The sequence below is a fragment of the Salvelinus fontinalis genome, chromosome 3 (assembly GCF_029448725.1).
Source record: "Salvelinus fontinalis isolate EN_2023a chromosome 3, ASM2944872v1, whole genome shotgun sequence".
Classification (NCBI taxonomy): domain Eukaryota; kingdom Metazoa; phylum Chordata; class Actinopteri; order Salmoniformes; family Salmonidae; genus Salvelinus; species Salvelinus fontinalis.
The window spans coordinates 10,201,857-10,215,607 of record NC_074667.1 but is presented as its reverse complement, the minus strand read 5'-3'; the positions used below and the strand labels follow the sequence as shown (position 1 = coordinate 10,215,607).

The window sequence follows — 13,751 nt, the reverse complement described above, 5'->3', positions numbered from 1 at the left end:
CCAGTTGGGGAAGAGAGGAGAGATATTGGAGTCTGTTAGTAGACTCACGCTTGGACTGACTTGATGTTGATTCCCTTCATTCGCACCCTGTGGATGCTCGTAATGTCTTAATGCCTTTCGTGCTGCCACGGAATGGAGCATTACAGGCCTATCAAGCCTGCCTCATTAGCTCAATGTGAGGGGGAACCGAACACCATGAACAATGTGTCGTAAAGGAAGTTGACTCTGAATAGGGGCCTTTTTAAGCCTTGTTCACACTGCAAGCCTTAAATGATCAAATCCGTTTTAGAAAATTGACGGTCCAAAACAGCAAGTTACCAAATCAGATGTGTGTGTGTTCAGACAGAAGTAATTTGCTGACATGGCTATGCTAGTTGTCATAGTAACAATGAGTGTGTGTGCAGTGGTGTAGGCTGATTGGCTGATTGGCGGTGGTGCTCCTACTTCCGATCACTCAGAAGTTATGTAGCAAGTTAAAGTGACAACAATGCCAGCCATGGATGTTTCCCAGTTGCTTTGCATGTTCAAAATCATAGTGTAAGAACAGGATCCAACTTTCCAAACGAGTCCTTTTTTGCTAACCACAGCAGTCAACTAGCTAGCTAGCTAGCTAGCGGTTTAGCTCTCTAGCACATTCACTCATTTGTTTGTAAACAGTTAACTAGCTAGTTGGCCACCACATGTTCTTGTCAAACTGTCAACAGAGTAGCTAGCAAGAAGCAAGATATTCCAAATAACAGTCTAAAACCCACTTGAGGGCAAATAAATCCGATTTGACCGTTCAGGCACAAGTCGCATGGCCAGGAATCAGATTTCTATCTGACTTCAAACCCCCTACAGAGGTGGTTAGAAATGTGGCTTGAATTATCCAATTCCATGTGCTTTTGGGCTGTTCAAAAAATAACATATTCAAGTAGGGTATGCACATTTTATTTTTTTTGGGGGGGGGGGGGGGGGGGGGGATTTGAGTCACTTCAAACTGCCAATGTGAACAAGGCTTTAGTTTTCCAACACATAAGGGAATGACATTTTCTCAAGATGCTGATCCAAGGTAAGTTTAGAGTTTTATCCCCTCATGGTTAAGGTCAGGATTTTGGTAAGCTGATGCTAGATCTGTTCCTATGGGCAACTTCTACATGGAACTTGCCATACACACAGTCCTCCACAGAAGTACATGATTAATAGGCAGATTCATAAACAACAAGACATAGCCTACAGTGTGATCTCAGCTCTATTTGTGGACACTGATGACACACTTTATGGCATTAGATAAGATGTAACATAAATGCTTTTATGTAATATACCTAATAGGTAATACTTCATAAGGGTGTAAATGAGTCAATACCAACACATCTTCCCCGAGCAAAATTGAAATGAAACTAACACTCAATAAAGACAATGTACATTTGATTGAAATAAATCTACTATTTATATTGATTGGAATGTTATTCATGAAAAGGAGTTCAGTATTTCCATACATCCCCTTACTTATTTTCAATCTACAAAAGGGTTAGTATTTGGATATTTACTAATAGGAAGAGTATGGCAGTGGGTCAGATAATTGTACAAACATACGTAGCATACAGGTACACCAGTTCCCTCCAATACAAAGACCACAGAGGATAGATAGATGAGTATCACATGACAGTTGGAGAGAAGGATTAGAGTCACAAAATTCCAGTAAGTTTACCAAAATTCCCAGGTTTTAGAAGAACATTTGCTATCTAGGACCGAAAAGGGTTCTTCAGCTGTCCCCATATGGGAACCACTTAAATAACCCTTTTTAGTTCCAGGTAGAACCTTTTTGGGTTTAATGTATACTGAACAAAAATATAAAACGCAACTATTTACGATTTTACTGAGTTACAGTTCATATAAGGAAATCAGCTGATTGAAATAAATTCATTAGACCCTAATCTATGGATTTTACATCACTGGGGCACAGGCATGGGTTGGCCTGGGAGGGAATAGGCCCAACCACTGGGGAGCCAGGCCCAGCCAATTAGAATTAGTCTTACCCCACAAAAGGGCTTTATTAGAGACAGAAATACTCCTCAATTTCATCAGCTGTTGTAGTGGTGTGGTGGTAATATGAGATACATGGATAACATGTGGAGATGGAGGATGGCTGAGCATTGGAGTGACAGACCACATGTTGGCAGGGGTCATGGGACCGTGGTGATGGAGGTCTACTGGGGGACGTTCTGGCCCTCTGACCCTTTGACCCTTGTATATTCTCCATTGTGCTGACAGATTGACCAGACAAAGCGCTTACTAGGCGCTTTGACATACTAGATTTTTGTCTATTCATTCCACTAAAGAAAAACATACATACCAGAGAAATATGCCTATAAGCAATTGGATACCCTAGGGATAGTGCATTTATTTAGTGGTGAGGGGAAGGACACAGAGTATGTTGACACTAAGATAGAGGGTCTGACCACTATTATAATTTAACTGAAAGCAGATGATGACCGTTAGTATGTGTGAACAAGCAGGAAGCCTGAACTAAAAAGATAATGATGGCAGGAAGGATAGGGGAAGTATGCTTATTTGCATATGGGGTGGACTCATATGCTATTTGTGTATAAAGAGCGAACTAGTGCTCTGGGAGTGTGTGTGTTCCGCGGACATTCCAAATTGCAATACAATTGTAATAAAAACATTTATTTGAGTTTTACAAAAGTTCTTGTAAGAGTTATATTTGAAGTGATTTTCCACGACACTGTCCAGGTGGCTGGTCTCAGATGATCCCGCAGGTGAAGAAGCCGGATGTGGAGGTCATGGGCTGACATGGTCTGCAGTTATGAGGCCAGTTGGACGTACTGCCAAATTCTCTAAAACGTTGGAGGTGGCTTATGGTAGAGAAATTAACATTAAATCCTCTGGCAACAGCTCTGGGGGACATTCCTGCAGTCCACGTGCCAATTGCACACTTCCTCAAAACTTGAGACATCTGTGGTATTGTGTTGTTTGACAAACTGCACATTTTAGAGTGGCCTTTTATTGTGTCCAGCACAAGGTGCACCTGTGTAATGATCATGCTGTTTAATCAGCTTCTTGATGTGCCACACCTGTCAGGAGGATGGATTATCTTGGCAAAGGAGAAATGTTCACTAACTGGGATGTCAAATTTGTGCACAACATTTTAGAGAAATAAGCTTTTTGTGCACTTGGAACATTTCTGGGATCTTTTATGTTCATATTTTTATTCAGTTTGGAATCCTGTCCAAAAGAGTTCTACCCGGAACCAAATAAGGGTTCTACCTGGAACCAAAAAAGGGTTCTCCTACAGCCCAAACAACTATTTTGGAACCCTTAATCAGAATATTTAAAGTGTGTTGAAAGTGTATAGCACCAGTTACAATGGCAAAACCCCTCAAGTGAGTTTTATCACTTGACAACATCAAAACAACAAGATATGACTACCATTTGTTGAGGGGTATGCAAAACACTATCATGTATCACAAAAGCATTGCTACTAAAGGTCTGGGATTCTGTAGTCTTTTTTTAAATGGACTTATATTAGCTTTACCAAAGGTTTTCGTAATAAACCTTGGGTAATGTTCCATTTCTCCTCCACATCCAAACGAAGACAGACAGCAATTTGTTATACCAAAGAAAAGAGCACACTCCATCATATGAACTATGACCTTTCAACATGGAAGATGGTCTAGGTATTGTAGTTGCAACAATGATCCTGGATCTTGTGCTGTCCAGCTGTTTCCTTTACCGTTTTGTGAAGTCTCCTGTATCCTACCAAGTTCAGAGATGCATTCCAACTCTCACACGGGAGTCGTTCTCCTGTTCACACCCTCCTTCAGATCTTTCTGGAAGCAATTGTGGACCTGCAGGAAGCTTGAGTCACGCTCTGGACTACAGTACCCAGCTATCCCACTTTTCATAGTGTCCCTGCTGAGGGAGTACATGGAGATCCCACCCATGGGCATCCCAAAGCTTGCTCCACTTCCTACGCCTGCTCCCCCTCCCATCTTCACCCCCACGGGTGAGGTCTCTCGGGACGGGTCGGTGGAGCGGGAACTGGAACGTCGCCGCCGGTAACGGTAACTAGGGATACGGGAGTAGGGCGAGGTGGTTTTGATGAACTCACGCCTCGCCCGGCACCGCGTCTCCTTGTTCTTCTCAATGTAGATGTTGACAGCGAGAACGCCGACGGACTCGGCCACGATGAAGGACAGAGCTCCGAAGTAGAAAGACCAGCCGTATCCATAGCTGCCCTTATTGTTCTCGTCCTTCTTGTCGCTGGGGTCACCGGCATTACTGGAGATGTAGACGATGATGCCGATGATGTTGCTTAGACCTGAGGAGATACAAAAAGAAAGAGGTAGAAATGAGAGGTGCTACGGCCTCCCCTGTCTGCGCCACCAGAGATTCTGGGTTCGAGCCCAGACTCTGTCGCAGCCGGCCGCGACCGGGAGGTCCATGGGGCGGCGCACAATTGGCCCAGCGTCGTCCGGGTTAGGGAGGATTTGGTCGGCAGGGATATCCTTGTCTCATCGCACTAGTGACTCCTGTGGCGGGGCGGGTGCAGTGCATGCTAACCAAGTGGGCCAGGTGCACGGTGTTTCCTCCGACACATTGGTGCGGCTGGCTTCCGGGTTGGATGTGCGCTGTGTCAAGAAGCAGTACGGCTTGGTTGGTTTGTGTTTCGGAGGACGCATGACACTCGACCTTCACCTCTCCCGAGTCCGTACGGGAGTTGCAGCGATGAGACAAGACAGTAACTACTACCAATTGGATACCACGAAATTGGGGAGAATAAGGGGGGTAAAATCATAAAAAGAGAAAAAGTTTTAAAAAAGAAATGAGAGGTGCTTGTAGGGCCTTGCCCATACAGTAGCTTAGTGATTTCAAAAGTACATACAGTATATGTAAAATTAGTGGGTAATGTCTACTCCAAGGCAATGCTAAATATGCAGGGAATTGCCGCCATTGCAATATTATTAATAGCTGTGTGACGTCACCTACCTGCAGCCACAAACAGGATGCCGGCGCTGAGCAGGATGTTGTTCCTACTGCTGTAGATCCTCCCAGCCCCGACACACAGTCCTCCCAGCAACAACAAGATGTTGCTCAGGATGGGGAAGAGGCTGGAGGCCCGCACTATACCTGTATAGTGCAGTTAGGATGGTTAGTATGTTTGCAACGTTAGCATGACCACAACATTAGTATGTTTAGGATGATGAGCATGTTTCAGCATTAGCACGTTTAGCACTTCGTCACTAACTCACTATCTCTGTACATTTTCTGCTGTTATTGCGTTTTGGATGTACAGAGAAGTGTGCTAGTACTTTTAGCATTATTGTTAATGCCCCATTTTGGCTGCTATTGCATTACATGCATGTAGCCAAATGTAAAGGACTAGACATTTTTGGCATCATCACTAACATACAGTTAAAACTATGACACGAGCCATTTTTTCTTCGTTTTTAGCATCGTTTTATAAATGTATTTTTGTAAGGTGGTTACCAACACACAGCAGGCCAAGTGCTAGCAGCGGTTACATTTCTATTTACTTTTGATACTTACTTACAGCATATTTAAAACCAAACACTTTTAGACTTACTCAAGTAGTATTTTAACTGGGGTGACTTTAACTTGAGTCATTTTCTATTTACGTAACTTTATGTAACTTCCACCACTGACGGCTCTATATAAACCCAGCACTTACGCCATTGGTCTCTCTCTCTCCATAGCTCCAATTTCTGCCATGACATCATGCTGTTATGGACCAGGGCCAAGGGAGTATTGACAGATAAAGCACACCTTGTCCACTGACTACCATTGAGTATCTATGGGCAACTATTGAGTATATATGGGCATTGTGTGCTTTTACAGGATGAAAAGACATCAGGATGTGGTGGCGGGAGACAAGCACTTACGTAAGATGTATTCCGAGCTGTCTGTGTCATAGTTGTTATCTTCTGGGAAGTGATTGATCCGAAGACAGCTTCCTTTGTTGATCCCTGTGGAGTCCAAAGAACCACAGAAAGTCTTGTTAGAAAAGTGTGCACACTGCACAGAGAAGGGTCGAGACGTTGATTCCAGATCATGCAGGTTAGTGGACATTTGAAACATGGCTAATGGTTTTTATACAGTACCAGTCAAAAGCTTGGACACACCTACTCATTCAAGGGTTATTCTTTATTTTTACTATAATAGTGAAGACATTAAAACTATGAAATAACACATATGGAATCATGTGGTAACCAAAAAAAGTGATAAACAAATCAAAATAGATTTGAGACTTTTCAAAGTAGCCAGCCTTTGCATTCTCTCATCCAGCTTCATGAGGTAGTCACCTGGAATGCATTTCATTTAACAGGTGTGCCTTGTTAAAAGGAATTTCTTTCCTTCTTATTGCGTTTGAGCCAATCAGTTTTTTTGTGACAAGTTAGTGGTGGTATACAGAAGATGGCCCTATTTGGTAAAAGACCAAGTCCATATTATGGCAAGAACAGCTCAAATAAGCATAGAGAAACGACAGTCCATCATTATTAAGACATGAAGGTCAGTCAATGCAGAACATTTCAAGAACTTTGAAAGTTTCTTCAAGTGCAGTCTCAAAAACCATCAAACGCTATGATGAAACTGGCTCTCATGAGGACCGCCACAGGAAAGGAAGACCCAGAGTTACCTCTGCTGCAGAGGATAAGTTCATTAGAGTTACCAGCCCCAGAAATTGCAGCCCAAATAAATGCTTCACAGAGTTCAAGTAACAGACATCTCAACATCAACTGTTCAGAGGAGACTGCGTGAATCAGGCCTTCATGGTCAAATTGCTGCAAAGAAACCCTACTAAAGAACACCAATAAGGAGGAGAGACTTGCTTGGGCCAAGAAACCCAAGTAATGGACATTAGACTGGTGGAAATCTGTCCTTTGGTCTGATGAGTCCAAATTTGAGCTTTTTGGTTCCAACCGCCCGTGTCTTTGTGAGACGCAGCGTAGATGAACAGATGATCTCTGCATGTGTGGTTCCCACCGTGAAGCATGGAGGAAGAGGTGTGATGGTGCTTTGCTGGTGACACTGTCAGAGATTTATTTAGAATTCAAGGCACACTTAACCAGCATGGCTACCACAGCATTCTGCAGCGATACGCCACCACATCTGGTTTGCGCTTAAAGGGACTATAATTTGTTTTTCAACAGAACAATGACCCAAAACACACCTCCAGGCTGTGTAAGGGCTATTTGACCAAGAAGGAGAGTGATGGAGTGCTGCATCAGATGACCTGGCCCCCAAAATCCCCCGACCTCAACCAAATTGAGATGGTTTGGGATGAGTCGGACTGCAGAGTGAAGGGAAAGCAGCCAACAAGTGCTCCGTATATGTGGGAACTCCTTCAAGACTGTTGGAAAAGCATTCCAGGTGAAGCTGGTTGAGAGAATGTCAAGAGTGTGCAGTGCTGTTATCAAGGCAAAGGGTGGCTACTTTGAAGAATATAAATATTTTGATTTATTAACACTTGTGGTTACAACATGATTACATATGTGTTGTTTCATGTCTTCACTATTATTCTACAATGTAGAAAATAGTAAAAAATTAAGAAAACTCTTGAATGAGTTGGTGTGCCCAAACTTTTGATTGGTACTATATATATATGGTCCCGTATATATATGGTCCCGTGTGGCTCAGTTGGTAGAGCATGGCGCTTGCAACGCCAGGGTTGTGGGTTCAATTTCCATGGGGGGACCAGGGTTCAATTCACACGGGGGGACCAGGATGAATATGTATGAACTTTCCAATTTGTAAGTCGCTCTGGATAAGAGCGTCTGCTAAATGACTTAAATGTAACTGTAAATATATACACTGCTCAAAAAAATAAAGGGAACACTTAAACAACACAATGTAACTCCAAGTCAATCACACTTCTGTGAAATCAAACTGTCCCTTAGGAAGCAACACTGATTGACAATACATTTCACATGCTGTTGTGCAAATGGAATAGACAAAAGGTGGAAAGTATAGGCAATTAGCAAGACACCCCCAAAAAAGGAGTGATTCTGCAGGTGGAGACCACAGACCACTTCTCAGTTCCTATGCTTCCTGGCTGATGTTTTGGTCACTTTTGAATGCTGGCGGTGTTCTCACTCTAGTGGTAGCATGAGACGGAGTCTACAACCCACACAAGTGGCTCAGGTAGTGCAGTTCATCCAGGATGGCACATCAATGCGAGCTGTGGCAAAAAGGTTTGCTGTGTCTGTCAGCGTAGTGTCCAGAGCATGGAGGCGCTACCAGGAGACAGGCCAGTACATCAGGAGACGTAGGAGCTCAACAACCCAGGAGCAGGACCGCTACCTCCGCCTTTGTGCAAGGAGGTGCACTGCCAGCGCCCTGCAAAATGACCTCCAGCAGAGCACACATGTGCATGTGTCTGCTCAAACGGTCAGAAACAGACTCCATGAGGGTGGTATGAGGGCCCGACGTTCACAGGTGGGGGTTGTGCTTACAGCCCAACACCGTGCAGGACGTTTGGCATTTGCCAGAGAACACCAAGATTGGCAAATTCGCCACTGGCGCCCTGTGCACTTCACAGATGAAAGCAGGTTCACACTGAGCACATGAGCACATGTGACAGAGTCTGGAGACGCCGTGGAGAACGTTCTGCTGCCTGCAACATCCTCCAGCATGACCGGTTTGGCGATGGGTCAGTCATGGTGTGGGGTGGCATTTCTTTGTGGGGCCGCACAGCCCTCCATGTGCTCGCCAGAGGTAGCCTGACTGCCATTAGGTACCGAGATGAGATCCTCAGACCCCTTGTGAGACCATATGCTGACACATGCACATTTGTGGCCTGCTGGAGGTCATTTTGCAGGGCTCTGGCAGTGCACCTCCTTGCACTAAGGCGGAGGTACCGGTCCTGCTGCTGGGTTGTTGCCCTCCTACGGCCTCCTCCACGTCTCCTGATGTACTGGCCTGTCTCCTGGTAGCGCCTGCATGCTCTGGACACTACGCTGACAGACACAGCAAACCTTTTTGCCACAGTTCGCATTGATGTGCCATCCTGGATGAACTGCACTACCTGAGCCACTTGTGTGGGTTGTAGACTCCGTCTCATGCTACCACTAGAGTGAGAGCACCGCCAGCATTCAAAAGTGACCAAAACATCAGCCAGGAAGCATAGGAACTGAGAAGTGGTCTGTGGTCACCACCTGCAGAATCACTCCTGTTTTGGGGGGTGTCTTGCTAATTGCCTATAATTTCCACCTTTTGTCTATTCCATTTGCACAACAGCATGTGAAATTTATTGTCAATCAGTGTTGCTTCCTAAGTGGACAGTTTGATTTCACAGAAGTGTGATTGACTTGGAGTTACATTGTGTTGTTTTGTTCCCTTTATTTTTTTGAACAGTGTATATATATATATATTTTTTTTTTTAACTCCAATTCAGCATTGATTCAGATTGTTTAATAGTCACATGTACAGAGTTGCAGGTGCGATTGCAGGGCACAGTGAAAATCTTATGCTTTGAGCTCCAACATGCAGGGGAGCAACAGGAGAAAGAATGTTCATAGGGGGAGTAGCAGGTAAGGTAAGTGAGAGTTGAGACAACACCACACAACAACACTATACTAATCCAACAATTGTTGTACATGAACAATGTCTGCTCATTAGAAAAATATATTATGCCTCATGCCATGTCACAGTGGAAGTGAAGCTAAAATGGTTCCCAATACTCAATGCACTTCTGTGTTGAGCTGTAAAGGCACTCACTAAGTCTTAGAGATTGCAGTTTTGCCATACATTGGGGTTGCTTAATTGTCATAATTAAAAATGACAATACAAATTGATTGCCAAAGAAGAGATGCCAATTAGAATGCTGATTATTTTGTTACCCCACTGATTTTCATACAAAACAAACAATTTAACCTGTGAATTATTAATTTATTTTAAAAGATTGTCAAATCTGCAAGGGACATTTTGTATTCTTGTGGTTAGGGTGTACCACAGTTAGACAGACAGTCCATTTTCAATATACACATCCCACCACTAGGGGCAGGAGCAGCCAGGCGATTGTAAGTGCCAACAGGGTTAAGAAAGAATGAATATTCACAGGCAGGGGTTGGAACCAATTTTTTGCCCAATCATTTAGTTCTGAACAGAACCATATTTTTTTCGTTCCGTTCCACTGTTCCAACCTGCAAAATAAAGTTCTGAACCGGTTCTAACCCCCAAAAAGTTATGGTTTATATTGTTCCTTTTTAAACCTCTGAAATGTTTTTTTTAGCTCAACATTACATTAATTCACCAATCAGTGAGGATAGAGCAGCTTGCTATGGTGTGGGCACTCTATAGTTGTTTACATGTGCGATGGACAGACAACTGTAGGGCTTGAGATTACAACTGAAATTTTGCGTATTGGGAAAAAGCGAGAGAGGTTGGAGGAGGCTTGACATGCATTATCTGAATTAGGCCTACAGAATTATACATTCAGAGGAGCGGCTTCTATGGAGGAACTTTGAATGTCTTTGAACTTCAGAGAGTTGGCTAAACGTTGAACCAGAGCAAGCGAGCTAGCTAGCTAACAAGCTGTGTGTGCAGTGCGGCACAAGAATTAAAAACACGTCTTATCTTTTTGTAGTTAATAAATCCAATGTGAAACGTGATAACTATAGAATCCTTAACTAGCATTGAAAAAGTTATATTTAAATAAATAACTTCACTCTAATTTCTGAATCCCGCTTGTAACGTCAGTAGGCTACAGTAGCTTCGGAAGCGGAGGGGCAGGTAGCTTACACATGCGCACATGCATTGGCAGAAATAGCTGGCAGGTAGACACCTGAGTGACAGAGTAAGGGCTTTACATAGGCTCTTTGTTGCGTTTTTTTGTGGGACTGCAAAAAATGCCTGGAACTTAAAACTTTGTCACATGCCGAATACAACAGGTGTAGACCTTACTGTGAAATGCTTACTTAGAAGCCCTTAACTTCTTATGGCTGGGTGGCAGTATTGAGTAGCTTGGATGAAAAGGTGCCCAGAGTAAACTGCCTGCTACTCAGGCTCAGAGGCTAAGATATGCATAATATTAGTACATTTGGATAGAAAACACTGAAGTTTCTAAAACTGTTTGAATGATGTCTGTGAGTATAACAGAACTCATTTGGTAGACAAAAACCTGAGAAAAAAATCCAACCAGGAAGTGGGAAATCTGAGGTTTGTAGGGTTGCCTATTCAATATACAGTGGTATATTGGTCATATTGCACTTCCTAAGGCTTCCACTAGATGACAACAGTCTTTAGAACTTTGTTTGATGCTTCCACTGTGAAGAATGAGGGAAGGAGAGCTCTTTGAGTCAGGTGTCTGGCATGAGCTGAACATGCACGCTCACGTGAGAGCGACCTGCTTTCCATTGCATTTCTGAAGACAAAGGAATTCTCCGGTTGAAACATTATTGAGGATTATGTTAAAAACATCCTAAAGATTGATTCTATACATCATTTGTGACGACGAACTGTAATGGAATTGTTTGACTTATCGTCTGACTTGCGCGTCATGAATATGGATTACTGGACTGAACGCGCAAACAAAATGGAGGTCTTTGGACATAAATGATGGACTATATCGAACAAAACAAACATTTATTGTGGAACTGGGATTCCTGGGAGTGCATTCTGATGATCATCAAAGGTAAGTGAATATTTATAATGCTATTTCTGACTTCTGTTGACTCAAAACATGGCGGATATCTGTATGACTTATTTGGGCTCTGAGCGCTGTACTCAGATTATAGCATGGTGTGCTTTTTCCGTAAAGTTTCTTTGAAATCTGACACAGCAGTTGCATTAAGGAGAAGTTTATCTAAAGTTCCATGTATAATACTTGTATCTTTTATCAATGTTTATTATGAGTACTTCTGTAAATTGATGTGGCAAAACATTACTGAACATAACGCGCCAATGTAAACTAAGATTTTTGGATATAAATATGAACTTTATCGAACAAAACATGTATTGTGTAACATGAAGTCCTATGAGTGTCATCTGATGAAGATAGTGATTAGTGATTAATTTTATCTCTATTTCTGCTTTTTGTGACTCCTCTCTTTGGCTGGAAAAATGGCTGTATGGTTTTCTGTGACTAGGTGCAGACCTAACATAATCGTTTGGTGTGCTTTCGTCGTAAGTCTTTTTGAAATCGGACACTGTGGTGGGATTAACAACAAGTTTATCTTTAAAATGGTGTAAAATACTTGTATGTCTGAGGAATTTTAATTATGAGATTTCTGTTTTGAATTTGGCGCCCTGCACTTTCACTGGCTGTTGTCATATCGAACGCGTTAACGGGATCTCAGTCGTAAGAAGTTTAAACCAACAATGCCGTTTTAAGAAAATAGAGTTAAGTAAATATTTACTACATAAACTAAAGTTAGTTTTTTTAAAGTAAAAAAATAATAACACAAGGGGGGTACCGGTACCGCGTCAACGTGCGAGTACAGGTTAGTCTAAGTACTTTTTACATGTAGGTAGGATTAAAGTGATTATGCATAGATAATAAACAGCGAGTAGCATTGGGGATTTTCCAGTACCTATACTGTTTTCTTTGAATATTTCTATGACAGTAGCAGCAGTGTAAAAACAAAAGAGGGGGGTGTCAATGCAAATATTTGGGGTGGCCATTTGATTAATTGTTCGGCAGTCTTATGGCTTGGAGGTAGAAGCTGTAAAATAACTTTCTTAACTGGTTCCCATGCGGTTCTGTTCCCGGAAGAGTATAGATAACTTTCGTTCCCGGTTCTGATTCTGTTACTACAAATGTTTTGTTATTTTCTGTTCTGTTCTCTGAACTGGTTCCAACTCTTGCTTACAGGTACAGTTGAAGTCGGAAGTTTACATACATTTAGGTTTGAGTCATTAAAACTAGTTTTTCAACCACTCCACAAATGTCTTGTTTACAAACTATTGTTTTGGCTAGTCGGTTAGAACATCTACTTTGTGCATGACACAAGTCATTTTTCCAACAATTGTTTACAGACAGATTATTTCACTTCTAAATCACTGTATCACAACTCCAGTGGGTTAGAAGTTTACATACACTAAGTTGACTGTGCCTTTAAACAGCTTGGAAAATTCCGGAAAATGATGTCATGGCTTTAGAAGCTTCTGATAGGCTAATTGACATCATTTGAGTCAATTGGAGGTGTACCTGTGGATGTATTTCTAGGCCTACCTTCAAACTCAGTGCCTCTTTGTTTGACATCATGGGAAAATCAAAAGAAATCAGCCAAGACCTCAGAAAAACAATTGTCAACCTCCACAAGTCTGGTTCATCCTTGGGAACAACCTCCAAACGCCTGAAGGTACCACGTTCATCTCTACAAACAATAGTACGCAAGTATAAAAACCACGGGACTACGCAGCCGTCATACCGCTCAGGAAGGAGACGCGTTCTGTCTCCTAGAGATGAATATACTTTGGCATGAAAAGTTCAAATCAATCCCAGAACAACAGCAAAGGACCTTGTGAAGATGCTGGAGGAAACAGGTAGAAAAGTATCTATATCCACAGTAAAACGAGTCCTATATCGACATAACCTGAAAGGCCGCTCAACAAGGAAGAAGCCACTGCTCCAAAACCGCCATAAAAAAGCCAGACTACGGTTTGCAACTGCACATGGGGACAAAGATCGTACTTTTTGGAGAAATGTCCTCTGGTCTGATGAAACAAAAATATAACTGTTTGGCCATAATGACCATCGTTATGTTTGGAGGAAAAAGGGGGATGCTTGC

The 13,751-nt window shown here is 42.6% G+C and overlaps 1 protein-coding gene across 2 annotated transcripts in view; it reads right to left on the bottom strand.

Moving 5' to 3' along the window:
• Positions 1-963: 963 nt before the first annotated feature.
• The window catches only part of LOC129838294 (voltage-dependent calcium channel gamma-4 subunit-like), a 31,835-nt gene continuing 19,047 nt past the window's right edge, over positions 964-13,751 (bottom strand). For both annotated transcript variants that reach the window (XM_055905188.1, XM_055905195.1), the window contains exons 2-4: positions 5,904-5,987; positions 4,990-5,130; positions 964-4,321 (exon numbers count right to left, since the gene is read on the bottom strand). In XM_055905188.1, the coding sequence (XP_055761163.1) occupies positions 3,786-4,321; positions 4,990-5,130; positions 5,904-5,987 (761 nt within the window). In that variant the 3' untranslated portion in view covers positions 964-3,785. The remainder of the gene's footprint in view (positions 4,322-4,989; positions 5,131-5,903; positions 5,988-13,751) is intronic.